Source organism: Erythrolamprus reginae, chromosome 6, assembly GCF_031021105.1.
Source record: "Erythrolamprus reginae isolate rEryReg1 chromosome 6, rEryReg1.hap1, whole genome shotgun sequence".
Classification (NCBI taxonomy): domain Eukaryota; kingdom Metazoa; phylum Chordata; class Lepidosauria; order Squamata; family Dipsadidae; genus Erythrolamprus; species Erythrolamprus reginae.
Window position 1 is genome coordinate 88,935,098 of NC_091955.1, and position 14,930 is coordinate 88,950,027.

General features: G+C 44.0%; 1 protein-coding gene across 1 annotated transcript in view; it reads left to right on the forward strand.

Annotated features, from left to right (window-relative positions):
- The window catches only part of LOC139168739 (solute carrier organic anion transporter family member 1B3-like), a 35,905-nt gene extending 29,354 nt beyond the window's left edge, over window positions 1-6,551 (forward strand). Inside the window, exons 12-15 of the mRNA XM_070754341.1 lie at window positions 2,106-2,290; window positions 3,323-3,387; window positions 4,119-4,236; window positions 5,938-6,551. Coding sequence (XP_070610442.1) covers window positions 2,106-2,290; window positions 3,323-3,387; window positions 4,119-4,236; window positions 5,938-6,154 — 585 coding nt within the window. The 3' untranslated portion in view covers window positions 6,155-6,551. The remainder of the gene's footprint in view (window positions 1-2,105; window positions 2,291-3,322; window positions 3,388-4,118; window positions 4,237-5,937) is intronic.
- The last annotated feature ends 8,379 nt before the right edge of the window (window positions 6,552-14,930 follow it).

Genomic DNA, 14,930 nt, shown 5'->3' on the forward strand with positions numbered 1-14,930 from the left:
TGGTATGTTTGTGTGTATGTTTGGTTTTTTAAATTAGGGTTTTTAAATTTTTTAAAATATTAGATTTGTTATATGTTGTTTCACTATTGTTGTTAGCCGCCCTGAGTCTGCGGAGAGGGGTGGCATACAAATCAATCAATCAATCAATCAGTCAATAAATAAATAAATAAATAAATAAATAAATAAATAAATAAATAAATAAATAAATAAATAAATAAATAAATAAATAAATAAATAAATAAATAAATAAATAAATAAATAAATAAATAAATAAATAAATAAATAAATAAATAAATAAATAAATAAATAAATAAATAAATGTGACGTATCAATGCACAGAACTACTAAAATGCAGATTAATACCTCTTACACTGGCCTTCTCTTGACTTTTCTTCTATATTTTGGATCTAACCACTCACTATATAATAACTCATCACTATCTGACAGGGATCCACTTTCCATAGTAACGTCAGCCCCCTGAGGCACTTCTAAATCACTGTCAATTTCACTCCCGTCTCCCCTACCATATGATAACCTCCCTAACCCAGGATAAACTAAGGCACTTGGCTCTTCAGAATCAGACATTTCCTGAGTCTGACAAGGATCACTCACAACAGCCCCAAGCCCAGAACCAGAAGCAAATTGGCAACCGATGCAGTTCGCTCAGTCTGGTGTCGCACTCTAGGTGCCTTCAAAATTATCCGTGCTGCTGCATTCTGCATTTACTGTAGCTTTCAAATTCTCTTCAAGGGTGACTCCATGTACACAATGTTACAATAACATCACACCTAGTTTCTGCCTTGTAGTTAGTAGGCCGTGTGGTCCTGAAAAGTTGGTGCCATTAGATTAGACAGCAGGGGTGCCAAACTCAATGTGTTGGTTAGGACTTATAAAGCCCTTCATGGCATCGGACCAGAATATCTCTGGGACCGCCTTCTGCCGCACGAATCCCAGTGACCAGTTAGGTCCCACAGAGTTGGCCTTGTCTGGGTCCCGTCGACGAAACAATGTCGTCTGGCAGGACCCAGAGGAAGAGCCTTCTCTGTGGCGGCCCTGGCCCTCTGGAACCAGCTCCCCCCGGAGATTAGGATTGCCCCCACCCTCCTTGCCTTTCGTAAACTTCTTAAAACCCACCTCTGCCGTCAGGCATGGGGGAATTGAGATACTCTTTCCCCCCAGGCCTATACAATTTATACATGGTATGTTGTGTGTATGTTTTTTTTTACATTATGGGTTTTTAGTTTTTTAAATATTAGATTTGTATTGTACATTGTTTTCTACTATTGCTGTGAGCCGTCCTGAGTCTACGGAGAGGGGCGGCATACAAATTCAATAAATAATAATTAAAATAAAATAAAATAAAATAAAATAAAATAAAATAAAATAAAATAAAATAAAATAAAATAAAATAAAATAAAATAAAATAAAATAAAATAAAATAAAATAAAATAAAATAAAATAAAATAAAATAAAATAAATGAAATGAAATGAAATGAAATGAAATGAAATGAAATGAAATGAAATGAAATGAAATGAAATGAAATGAAATGAAATGAAATGAAATGAAATGAAATGAAATGAAATAAAATAATAATAATAATAATAATAATAATAATAATAATAATAATAATAATCTGACTACATTGATACCACCCCTCGCAGGCTCCGTTTTCAGCTGCGACGGCCTCCTCCAGCGCTTGGCCAGTGAAAACGGAGCTCGGGACAGCCACGTATGGTGCTTCTCAAGTTCCGTTTTCACTGGCCGAGAGCTGGAGGAGTGCTGGAGGAGTGCTGGAGGAATGAGTTTCCTCTGGCAGAACTGCAGGAGGTCGTTGCAGCCAAAACCAGAGGTTGGGAGAATTGCTCATGGTCTTACCAAGCTCTATTTTCCCTGGCAGAGGCACCACAAGCCGGTCCTTCCCTGTTTCCAGGTTGGCTCTGCAAGCCAGATCTAAGTTCCCTGCGGGCCAAATCTGGCCCCTGGGCCTTGAGTTGGACACCCCTGATTTAGACCATCATATGCATTTATCAGATATTTCCATTTTGTAACTGAAATGATGGAGGTGCAAAATGTCCTTTACTGTTTTATTTGCTTTTCCTTATAGGTTTTTCACAACTGTAGCTGCATCGAGAAAGCAGATGATTTCTTGAAGAATTCTTCAGCGGTGTTGGGTGAATGCCAAAGAAGTTACGAGTGCTCAAAAAACTTTATTTTTTACACCATTGTCAAAACTGTAGCCGCCTTTATGTTGTCACTGGGTGGTATTCCTATGTACATGCTTCTTATCAGGTAAGAAATTCCACTACTCCAGGGAAAGGATACTGCAAAATCCCCATTCCCTCCCCGCTCCAGGGGGAAGGATACTGCAAAATCCCCATTCACTCCACACTCCAGGGGGAAGGATACTGCAAAATCCCCATTCTCTCCCCACACCAGAGGGAAGGATACTGCAAAATCCCCATTCCCTCCCCGCTCCAGGGGGAAGGATACTGCAAAATCCCCATTCACTCCACACTCCAGGGGGAAGGATACTTCAAAATCCCCATTCTCTCCCCACACCAGAGGGAAGGATACTGCAAAATCCCCATTCCCTCCCCACTCCTGGGGGAAGGATACTGCAAAATCCCCATTCCCTCCCCACTCCAGGGAAAGGATACTGCAAAATCCCCATTCCCTCCTCACTCCAGAGGCAAGGATACTTCAAAATCCCCTTTCCCTCCCCACTCCAGGGGAAGGATATTGCAAAATCCCCATTCCAGGGGGAAGGATACTGCAAAATCCCACTCCAGGAGGAGGGATACTGCAAAATCCCAATTCCCTCCCCACTCCTGGGAAAGGATACTGCAAAATCCCCATTCCCTCCCCACTCCTGGGAAAGGATACTGCAAAATCCCCATTCCCTCCCCACTCCAGGGGAAGGATATTGCAAAATCCCCATTCTTTCCCCACTCCAGGGGAAGGATATTGCAAAATCTCCATTCCCCCTCCACTCCAGGGGGAAGAATACTGCAAAATCCCCATTCTCTCCCCACTCCAGGGAAAGGATACTTCAAAATCCCCACTCCCTCCACACTCTGGGGCCAGCCAGAGAGGGTGTTTGCCACGTCCCCAAACTACCCAAAATTTATGTTACTGGTTCTCCGGAACTTGTCAGAACCTGTTGAATTTCACCCCTGAGTAACAGGCACGAAAAAGACACAAGGGTTCCTTCTCTGTCAGTTAAACCTATTCATAACATCGAGTTCATTTATAGATTTATTTTGGGGGGAACAAACCCTATAGAAGCATAATTACTAGTATGGATGATTTGTCCTTTGTTAGATCTGTACCTCAAGACCTGAAGTCACTTGCAGTTGGACTCATGATGCTTGTGATGAGAACATTGGGTAAGAAAAACCCTTCAGATTCCTGGAGACATTATTGGACACTTTCTTCGAGGTTTTTAGACATATCGATACTGTTCGGAGTACAGGAAATTAATTATGAAAGAAAGTCATTGTCAAGGTTCCAGGTAGCATCAAAACTAAACCATTAAGTCTGAAGCCACTGTTGCTTCCATTGTTCTGAGGTCGGTAAAATGAGGACTCAGATTGTTTGAAGCTGATTGGCAGGAAGGTCAGACTCCATAAACTTCTTAGAGAGGGCTGCAAAGCACTATGAAGTGGTATATAAGTCTAAGTCAGTGATTCTCAACCTGGAGGTCGGGACCCCTTTGGGGTCAAATGACCATTTCACATGCCTAAGACCATGGTGTTAGGACCATTTTCCATGGTGTTAGGAACTAAAGCTAAAATTCCGTCACCTTGGGACATATTTTTATAATCCGACCAATCAGGCATTTACAGTGGGAGTTCCCCTCTGACCTTCCTGCCAATCAGCTTCAAGCTCTGTTGGGAGAATTGGCGCTAGACTTATGGTTGGGGATCACCACAACATGAGGAAGTGTATTAAGGGGTCGCGGTATTAGAAGAGTTGAGAACCACTGGTCTAAGTGATTTTACTATTATTATGGGCGCATCTTATCCCACTTCTGCTATCCACCCAGCTGGGAAAGTAGCTGAAGAATGCTTCTGAAGTGACAAGCTAATATCTATTTCTTGTTCAATATCTTCTGTAGCTGGAATTCCAGCCCCAGCTTACTTTGGTGCGGTGATTGACAAGTCTTGCTTGAAGTGGGGCAGTAACTCCTGCGGCCATAGAGGATCTTGTAGGATATATGATGCAGTAAAATACAGGTGAGTCCCCCTGCAATCCCATGGCTTTTGAGAAAGCTGGCTTTTGAGAAAAATGCCTTTCCAAATTAGCTCTGTTAAAAAGTGCTATTGCTAACATGTTGTAAGCCGCCTTGAGTCTAAGGAGAAAGGCGGCATAAAAATTGAATGAATGAATGAATGAATGAATGAATGAATGAATGAATGAATTAATGAATGAATGAATGAATGAATGAACAACTGAACAACTGAACAACTAAACAACTAAACAACTAAACAACTAAACAACTAAACAACTAAACAAAGAAAGAAAGAAAGAAAGAAAGAAAGAAAGAAACAAACAAACAAACAAACAAACAAACAAGCAAACAAACTTCCTACAGTGGCCAACCTCAGATGACAGGCGTTCCGGTATTTTCCAAGTGATGGTTCCGTAGAAATTAATATTGATGCAAAACTCTCACAGATCATCCAAATTATCCAATTTGGTGGGACCTAGGGAAAGACAAAATTGAAGGGGTCCAAAGACGGGCTACAAGAATGGTGGCAGGTCTTAAGCATAAAACGTATCAGGAAAGACTTAATGAACTCAATCTGTATAGCCTGGAGGACAGAAGGAAAAGGGGGGACATGATCGAAACATTTAAATATGTTAAAGGGTTAAATAAGGTTCAGGAGGGAAGTGTTTTTAATAGGAAAGTGAACACGAGAACAAGGGGAAACAGTCTGAAGTTAGTTGGGGGAAAGATCAAAAGCAACATGAGAAAATATTATTTTACTGAAAGAGTAGTAGATCCTTGGAACAAACTTCCAGCAGACATGGTTGGTAAATCCACAGTAACTGAATTTAAACATGCCTGGGATAAACATATATCCACTGTAAGATAAAATACAGGAAATAGTATAAGGGCAGACTAGATGGACCATGAGGTCTTTTTCTGCCGTCAGACTTCTATGTTTCTATGTTTCTAATCACATGACCTTGGGACACTGCAGTCAGCATCAATGCCTGCCCGTTGCCAAATGCCCAAGTATTGAAAATAAGTAAGTAAGCAGGGAATACTTGGTTGTGAGTTCTAGTCCTGCCTTAGGTTTGAAGCCCACGATTAACCAATCATTCTCTCTCAGCCTTAGGAAGAAGTAAGGGCAAATTAGACCTCTGGAAACCTCACCTACAAAAAGATATTGATAAAATTGAGCAGCCCCGAAGACGGGCTACAAAAATGGTGGAAGGTCTTAACCATAAAACATATCCGGAAAGACTTAATGAACTCAATCTGTGTAGTCTGGAGGACAGAAGGGAAAGGGGGGGGGGCATGATTGAAACATTTAAATATGTTAAAGGGTTAAATAAGGTTCAGGAGGAAAGTGTTTTTAATAGGAAAGTAAACACAAGGACAAGGGGGCATAATCTGAGGTTGGCTGGGGGAAATACTATTTTACTGTAAGAGTAGTAGATCCTTGGAACAAACTTCCAGCAGACATGGTTGGTAAATCCACAGTAACTGAATTTAAACATGCCTGGGATAAACATATATCCATCCTAAGATAAAATACAGTAAATAGGATAAGGGTGGTATTTAGTATAGATGGACCATGAGGTCTTTTTCTGCCGTCAATCTTCTATGTTTCTATGTTTCTAACCACTTCCGAAAAACCTAATCCAGGTAGCCACCAAGATTCACAATTGACTTGCAAGCACTTTTTTTTAATCTCTTTACCCAGGTATTCTTTCTACGGTCTAATAATTGCCTTGAAAGTGCCATATTTTGTGCTGGGCGTCATCTATTACCTGCTTCTGAAGAAAAAGCTTAGGAAAGAAGAGGCCAAGAAGGCGGAAAACGAATGCAAAGAAAGGGCACCTCTGAGTGAAGAGATAAAACTAACGGATTCCAAACTTTCAGCCCGTAGTTCAGATGCAGATATGAATACCTGCCTCTAGCAAAACGAATGGAGCACAGACCAAAGGGAGAAGATGAAGGGCTGGAGGAGGCTGCCAAAATGTTCCTTGCAACTCTTAGAACCCCCGTTGTCTGTAGCTGCTGAAAAACCTTCAAGAGGGAAAATTGCCCCACTAAGGCAAATCAGTATTCCTGCAGCATTCCAAGCAAAAGCAGGATTTGTTTCTCCCTTCCTTTTGCAAAGTGGAACTTTAAAAGGGCAAAGAAGGTCTGGTCTTCTTTAAAAGGAAACCTAAAATAAAAACAAAACATTGAATTCTGAAACTGATTCAAAGGGTAATTTAAACCCAACAGTCAAGTTTTGCAAGATTTCTAGGTGCTTGTGATACCCGCCTCGATTATGTGGTTCCTCTGCAAAAAATAAATAAATAAAAAGTCTGGCAGCATTTTATGGGGGTGGGCAGGGAAAGAAAAGAAGAAAGAAAGAAAGAAAGAAAGAAAGAAAGAAAGAAAGAAAGAAAGAGAGGGGGTGAAGGGAGGGAAAATAAATAAGTAAGTAGGGAAGGAAGGAAGGAGGAAAGGAAGGAAGGGAAAGAAGGCAGGAAGAAAGGAAGGAGAAAGAAGGAAAGGAAGGAAGGAAAGAAAGAAAGAAAGAAAGAAAGAGAAGGGAGGGGAGGGGAGGGGAGGAGGGGAGGAACAAAGGAAAACCCTTAAATTGGTCCAAGAATTTATTTCATGTTGTGATGAAATTCCTTTTGTGTCACAAAACCATTAACCAATCTAGCATTCAAAGATACATTTTGATTTAATGCAACCACCTTGCCCTAATTTTTTTTTTGGGGGGGGGGGACGGACAAAAACCAAAGGGAGAAAAAAACTCTCTCTGTTTTATTTTTCTCGTGGGGCCGGAATATAATAATTAATTAGATTAATATTTTCAGGTGTGGAAGTGATACTGATCTGGTCAGTACTGCCAGTTCTAAAATTCACACAGTAATGAAACAATGGGCCTCTATGTTTGTGTGCCTATTTACACTCATGTTAACCTGCTCGTCATAATTAACAACTGGTTTTAAAGCCAGGAAATAAATATATTTGAAGTGCATTCATCCTAAAGTCTGTTCCCGAATTGGCCACGTGTTTTTATGGACCGACATTTTATGCTCCTCAATCCTGGGGAATTTAAATTGCGGTTTTAATTTTAAACAATGATACACAAAAATGCATTACCAGGGCCAAAAACCTTTACAGTTTTCTGACAGCTACCAACAGACTGACAGAGAGATTCAGTTATGAAAGAAAAAAAACCCTTGCATGGTTTGTGTGTTGCACATAAAAATGTCAGTTTGATCAGCAACAATATATTTTTTTAGGCTTTAAGAGTCATCCCTATCTCAAACATCATTTAGAGATCCAGAAATCTCCTTTGTCAGCTTTTATTTCTATTTTTTCTCTTTAGAGTTGCTTGCCCAATGCTGGAGAACTTTATTTATTTATTTATTTTATTTATTTTGTCAAACAATTATAGGGTGGTAATTTTTACAAATAAAAAATTAGATAAGTTGTTCTGCCGGCGTGTTTCAACCGCCCGTAATGACAGGGTAATTAGTCCAGGAAGACACACACCACACAATAAAAGGAAAACCCAAAAGTTTTTATAAACAGAAAAACAGAAACAGCTCCTTTTTTAAATGTCAAAGGGATTTTCTGGTACACACAAGGCACAGGTGAAATGCAGTCCAATTGCTCACCCAATAACTGGGAAATTGAGTCCAATTCTAAAGTCCAGAGAGTCCACACACAATCTTGAACAGCACAAAAACCACGATCTTGGTGAAACAATGAATCAGATAAACTGCCACAAGGCTAAACCAGCACGCTGTTCTTTTTATCTGTAGCACTAATTACAGCAGCCCCACCCAACCACAGGTGGCCTCATTTTCTCTTGTAATAATCCTTCAGTTGTTGTCTCCTATGTATCACTCTATGCATGCGTGGATGTGTCATTAATTCTTGTTCAGAATCCAAGGATGTCTGCCAAACTCCCCTCTTCCCTGTCACTCACGCTTCCTTGGTCAGAGGAGGCTTCGTCAGCAGATTCCACTGGGAGCAAAACAGGCCTGCGGCATGTGGATGTTTCCCCAACATCCACCTGCACATTCCTTGGGGCAGGAGCTGGGCCAGAGTTAACCACAACATAAGTAATGATAAACAGTAATGATAGAAGACAATAGGACAAGGACGGTAGGCACGATGGTGCGCTTATGCAAGCCCTTTACAGACCTCTTACAAAAGGGGGAGAGGTCCATTGTAGACAGTCTAAGGTTGAAGGTTTTGAGGTTGGAAGTAGAAACCACAGAGTCAGGTAGTGCATTCCAGGTGTTGATCACTCTGTTGCCAAAGTCGTATTTTTTGCAGTCTAGTTTGGAGAGGTTGACATTTAGTTTAAATCGATTTCGTGCTCGTGTGTTATTGCGGTTGAAGGTGAAGTATACTTCCGACTTTGTGGAAGTATAACATCATTCATCTTGTCCAGTGAAGGGTTACCAGCTACCGCCACAACCAGTGCACTCCACACGCCTCTCTGTGTCTCTGTCAAGGGCTTCTGTGCATGCACAAAGAGCAAAATCTCACAATGGAATGGGCACACTTGCAAGATTTAGGCGGTTTTCTTGCTTCCATGCATGAAATCGCCAAAAATCACCAAAATCTCACACCTCCCCCGTGCATCCTCTTGCAAGAGTTTGCTTCCTGCGCATGCGCGGAAGCAAAACCACACTCAGGCGTGCATGCCCACCCGCTAATCACACAGAGTTGCGCATGCAGCTCCATTTTTGCTACCAGGACGCCGTTCCGCCCCCCTCCATCCAGTACTGATCTTGTCTATCTGGACGATACAGGTAATCCTTGACTTATGACCAAAATTGTGTCCAAATTTTATGTTGCTAAAGAAGACATTATTTAAGTGGCCTTTCCTCTTTTTCTTGCCATATTTATTTTATTTATTTATTTTATTTATTTATTTATTACTTAGATTTGTATGCCGCCCCTCTCCGAAGACTCGGGGCGGCTCACAACATGTAAAAACAAATCATAAGCAATCAGACAAATTTAAAATATTTAAATATTTAAAAAAAACCCATATGCTAACAGTCACACACACAGACATACCATGCATAAATTAAACGTGCCCAGGGGGAGATGTTTCAGTTCCCCCATGCCTGACGGCAAAGGTGGATTTTAAGGAGTTTACGGAAGGCAGGAAGAGTAGGGGCAGTTCTAATCTCCGGGGGGAGTTGGTTCCAGAGGGCCGGGGCCGCCACAGAGAAGGCTCTTCCCCTGGGGCCCGCCAACCGACATTGTTTAGTTGACGGGACCCGGAGAAGGCCCACTCTGTGGGACCTAATCGGTCGCTGGGATTCGTGCGGCAGGAGGCGGTCTCGGAGATATTCTGGTCCGATGCCATGAAGGGCTTTAAAGGTCATAACCAACACTTTGAATTGTGACCGGAAATTGATCGGCAACCAATGCAGACTGCGGAGTGATGGTGAAACATGGGCATACCTAGGTAGGCCCATGACTGCTCTCGCAGCTGCATTTTGCACGATCTGAAGTTTCCGAACACTTTTCAAAGGTAGCCCCATGTAGAGAGCATTACAGTAGTCGAACCTCGAGGTGATGAGGGCATGAGAGACTGTGAGCAATGAGTCCCGGTCCAGATAGGGCCGCAACTGGTGCACCAGGCGAACCTGGGCAAACGCCCCCCTCGCCACAGCTGAAAGATGTTGTTCTAATGTGAGCTGTGGATCGAGGAGGACGCCCAAGTTGCGGACCCTCTCTGAGGGGGTCAATAATTCCCCCCCCAGGGTGATGGACGGACAGATGGGATTGTCCTTGGGAGGCAGAACCCACAGCCACTCCGTCTTATCCGGGTTGAGCTTGAGTCTGTTGACACCCATCCAGGCCCCAACAGCCTCCAGGCACCGGCACATCACTTCCACCGCTTCGTTGACTGGGCATGGGGTGGAGATGTAAAGCTGGGTATCATCCGCATATTGATGATACCTCACCCCATGTCCTTGGATGATCTCGCCCAGCGGTTTCATGTAGATGTTGAATAGCAGGGGGGAGAGGACCGACCCCTGAGGCACCCCACAAGGGAGAAACCTAGGAGTCGACCTCTGGCCCCCCACTAACACCGACTGCGACCGGCCAGAGAGGTAGGAGGAGAACCACTGAAGGACAGTGCCTCCCACTCCCAACCCCTCCAGCCGGTGCAGAAGGATACCATGGTCGATGGTATCGAAAGCCGCTGAGAGGTCAAGGAGCACCAGGACAGAGGATAAACCCCTGTCCCGGGCCCGCCAGAGATCATCCATCAACGCGACCAAAGCGGTTTCCGTGCTGTAACCGGCCCTGAAACCCGACTGCTGGGGACCTAGATAATCGGCTTCTTCCAAGGACCGCTGGAGCTGGAGTGCCACCACCTTCTCGACAACCTTCCCCATAAAGGGAAGGTTGGAGACTGGACGATAGTTGTTAAGTACGGCTGGGTCCAGGGAGGGCTTCTTGAGGAGGGGGCGCACAAGCGCTTCTTTATAGAGTGATGGAAAAACTCCCCTCCCCAAGGAAGCGTTGGTAATCTCCTGGGCCCAGCTCCGTGTCACCTCCCTGCTGGCCGAAACCAACCAGGAGGGACACGGATCCAGTAAACAGGTGGCGGAACTCACAGCTCCAATGGCCTTGTCCACTTCATCAGGTGTCACCAGATCAAACTCTTCCCAGACAGGTGGACAAGTACGTGCCCCAGTCACCTCGACTGACTCGTTGTCAGTCGACTCTGTTTTACAATTGGAGTCGAGGTCGGCCCGAATCCGAGCGACTTTATCAGCGAAAAACGTGTTAAAGTCCTCGGCACTACTCTGCAAGGGCTCCCCAACTCCCCCCTGATTAAGAAGGGAGCGGGTCACCCTAAACAGAGCGGCCGGGCGGGATTCCGCTGATGCAATCAAGGCGGCATGGTACGCGCATCTTGCCGCCTTGAGCGCCACTTTGTAAGTCTTAATAAAAGCTCTTACAAGTGTTCGATCAGATTCAGACCTACTCTTCCTCCATCGCTTCTCTAGACATCTCTTCTGGCGTTTCAACTCCCGGAGCTCCTCGTTGAACCATGGAGCTCTACGGGGTCTAGCGCCACGGAGAGGTCGCAAAGGCGCAATCCGGTCAAGAGCCTCTGCTGCAGCCTCGTTCCAGGCTTTCGCAAGAGACTCTGCCGAACTGTGGACAAGTGCCTCTGGAATAACCCCAAGCGCCGTCTGAAAGCCCTCTGGGTCCATCAGGCGTCTGGGGCGGAACATCTTAATTGGTTCCGCCTCCCTGCGGGGAAGGATTGGAGCCAGGAAGTCAAGCCGTAGTAGAAAATGGTCTGACCATGACAAAGGCACTGCTTCTAAGCCCCTTAGTCTCAGACCATTACTCAATTGCTCGGAAAGGAATACCATGTTGGGTGCGTGCCCCCCTTCATGAGTCGGACCCTGTACTACTTGAGTCAGGTCCATGGCTGTCATGGTGGCCATGAACTCCTGTGCCAGCCCAGAGGTTTCGCCGAGTGACGGCAGGTTGAAGTCCCCCAAGACAATAAGTCTTGGGAACTCCACCGCCAACCCGGCTACCTCCTCGAGTAGCACAGGCAGGGCTTTTGACACGCAGCTGGGAGGCAGGTACGTGAGAAATAAGCCCACCTGAACCCCTAAGTCCAACTTCATCAAGAGTGACTCGCAACCCGCAATTTCCGGAGCAATGAGTCCACGTAGGCAAAGGCTCTCCCTGGCTATAATAGCCACTCCTCTCCCCCTTTAAGTGAATTACTGCAGTTGTCAAGTCAGTAACATGGTTATGAAGGGTACATGGATTCCCCATTGATTTTTGCTTCTCAAAAGGAGGTCGCCAAAGGTGATCACATGACCTTGGGACACTGCAGTCATCATCAATGCTGGCCCGTTGCCAAACGCCCAAGTATTGATCATGTGACCATGAGAACGCTGCAACCATTAGATTTGTACTATGTACAGTGTTCCCTCAATTTTCATGGGTTCAAACTTCGCGAATAGTCTATACCACGTTTTTTCAAAAAATATTAATTAAAAATATTATTATTATTATTATTATTATTATTATTATTATTATTATTATTAATTAGATTTGTATGCCTTTAAGCATGCTTTTAAGCCACCCCATCACATGATTGTCAAGCCACTCCCACCTGGTCACATGGCTGGCAAGCAACACCCACAAAATAAGCCACACCCAAAATTTATTTTATTATTTATTTATTATTTAGATTTGTATGCCGCCCCTCTCCACAGACTCGGGGCGGCTCACAACAAAACACAACAATTCATAACAAATCCAAATAACTTTAAAGTATTTAAAAAATCCCATTTTTCTAACAAACACACACACAAACATACCATGCATAAATTGTACATGCCCGGGGGAGGTGTTTCAGTTCCCCCATGCCTGACGACAAAGGTGGGTTTTAAGGAGTTTACGGAATGCAGGGAGAGTAGGGGCAGTTCTAATCTCTGGGGGGAGTTGGTTCCAGAGAGTCGGGGCCGTCACAAAGAAGGCTCTTCCCCTGGGGCCCGCCAACCGACATTGTTTAGTTGACGGGACCCGGAGAAGGCCCACTCTGTGGGACCTAAGCGGTCGCTGGGATTCGTGCGGCAGAAGGCGGTCTCGGAGATATCCTGGTCCAGTGCCATGAAGGGCTTTATAGGTCATAACCAACACTTTGAATTGTGACCGGAAATTGATTGGCAGCCAATGCAGACTGCGGAGTGAGGGTGAAACATGGGCATACCTAGGTAAGCCCATGACCGTTCTCGCAGCTGCATTCTGCACGATCTGAAGTTTCCGAACATGTGGTAGTAAAAATGTGGTAGTAAAAAAAAAAATGCAGCCCTTCACTGTACTTACCCCAACAAACTTTTGTGTCAGAGTTTAGAACCTAGTGATAGGCTTAGTAATGAGTAATGTCCCTAAAAAGTGAGTGATGTAATAAACTAATAGCGTCAGGGTGAATACTTGGGACTTATCTCTAAGCACGACCGTATACGTAAAATCTTCTTTCTTTTAAAGCTACACAATGATCTTGCCAGTTCATGGGACATTCCTTCCATTATTTTTGTCCTAAAAAAGAAGAAGGGGCATTTTCCCATTCCTCCTCCCACCCTCCTCAATTAACAGGGAAGAAATAAAAATACTTGAAAGCTGACCCTCCTTTTATTTGAAAGCTACTCTATTTTGAGGGCTTTTAGCACATTGCAGTAATGTGTCCAGGAAATGAAAGATATTTCTTGATGGGTGGCAGAGAGCCATTCCCACAATGCACAATTAAATGGCGTCAGCTAATTTTCTTTTTTTTAAAAATAAAAAAAGGTATGCTTTCTCATCACTCTAATGAGACAACATTATCGCTGCCAGAAAATGACAGGGGAGGGAAAAAAGAGAGAATCAAACCAGAAAACCAGCAGGCTAAAATTACTCTCGAAGAACTTTTTTCTTAGTTTTTGCAACAGATCCATTTGCAAAGGATGTTGAAGTCGCCGCCATCTTGGAATCTCAAAAATTCCCTCCCCCGCCTCCAAATCTTTCTTCACTCTATGGCTGTTGTGGTTGGCTCTGGCCCAGCTCTTGCCCCAGGGAATGGGGAGGTGGATGCAGGGGAAAATTCAACATGTCCCAGGCCTGTGTTATTGCCGACAGAATCAGATCAGAATTTAGTTTCCTCTGATGAAGAATGTGGGAGTGACTCGGCAGAGGAGGGCTTGGCACACAGCCAAGGCAGTCAATCTTCCTTATCTTCTATAGCTTCAGATGATGACATGTTGGATCCACGCAAGGGCAGAATTATGCGTAGAAGAGACCACGTAAGAACATATTACAGGAAATAAGGGAGGCCACCTGTGTTTGGGTGGGGCTCCAGTAATTAGGGCTGCTGTTATAAATAGCAGCATGTGGGTTTGGCCATTGTGGAAGAATATCTGTTGCAGTTTTGTCAGGAATCTTGTGTGCTGGACTTTGTTGCTTTTTCACGCCTTGGAAACCAAAGCAGAGCAGTGTGTGTGTGTGTGTGTGTGTCTCCCTTCGTTGGAAGAAGAAGGGGTGTGAAGTTTCTCCACAGCTGCTGGCTAAGTACTTAATGACTGATTAAAGGGGATTGTACAGACTACCCCGTTGTTTTGGGACGAGTGCTCTTTGCTATACCAAAAGAGGGCTTAGTTTATTTTGACTTTTGTGCTAAAGAACATTGTTTTGAATTTTCAAATGTGTGTGTGTCTGAAATTTGTATCCTTGAATTTTCGGGACGCTCCTATCAGAGAGCCAGACAGAACAATGGCCAAGTTCATATCAATCATAAACTACCATGTAAAAAACCACACGCTATTGTGTGACTACCATTTTGTGAACACCAAATTATAAATGGGAGCTTAGCATTTACACACTCATTTCCGTAGGACAAACTGAAATTAAACGGCTTTGCAGGATCAGTGTGTTTGGGGGGGGTTGCCACTACCGATGCTACTGATGAGCTGCACATGCACACATCTCCTGGTGAGATTTTGCTACTGCACATGTGCAGGGAAGCAAAATCTCACGAGGGGACGCGGGCGAGATTTTGGTGGTTTGTTTTGCTTCCGCGTATGTGCAGAAGCAAAAAAATTGCCGAAATCTCATGTATGTGCATCCCCTTGCGAGATTTTACTTCCTGCACATGCGCAGAAGCAAAATCTCACTGGGTCAAGGGTGCACGGA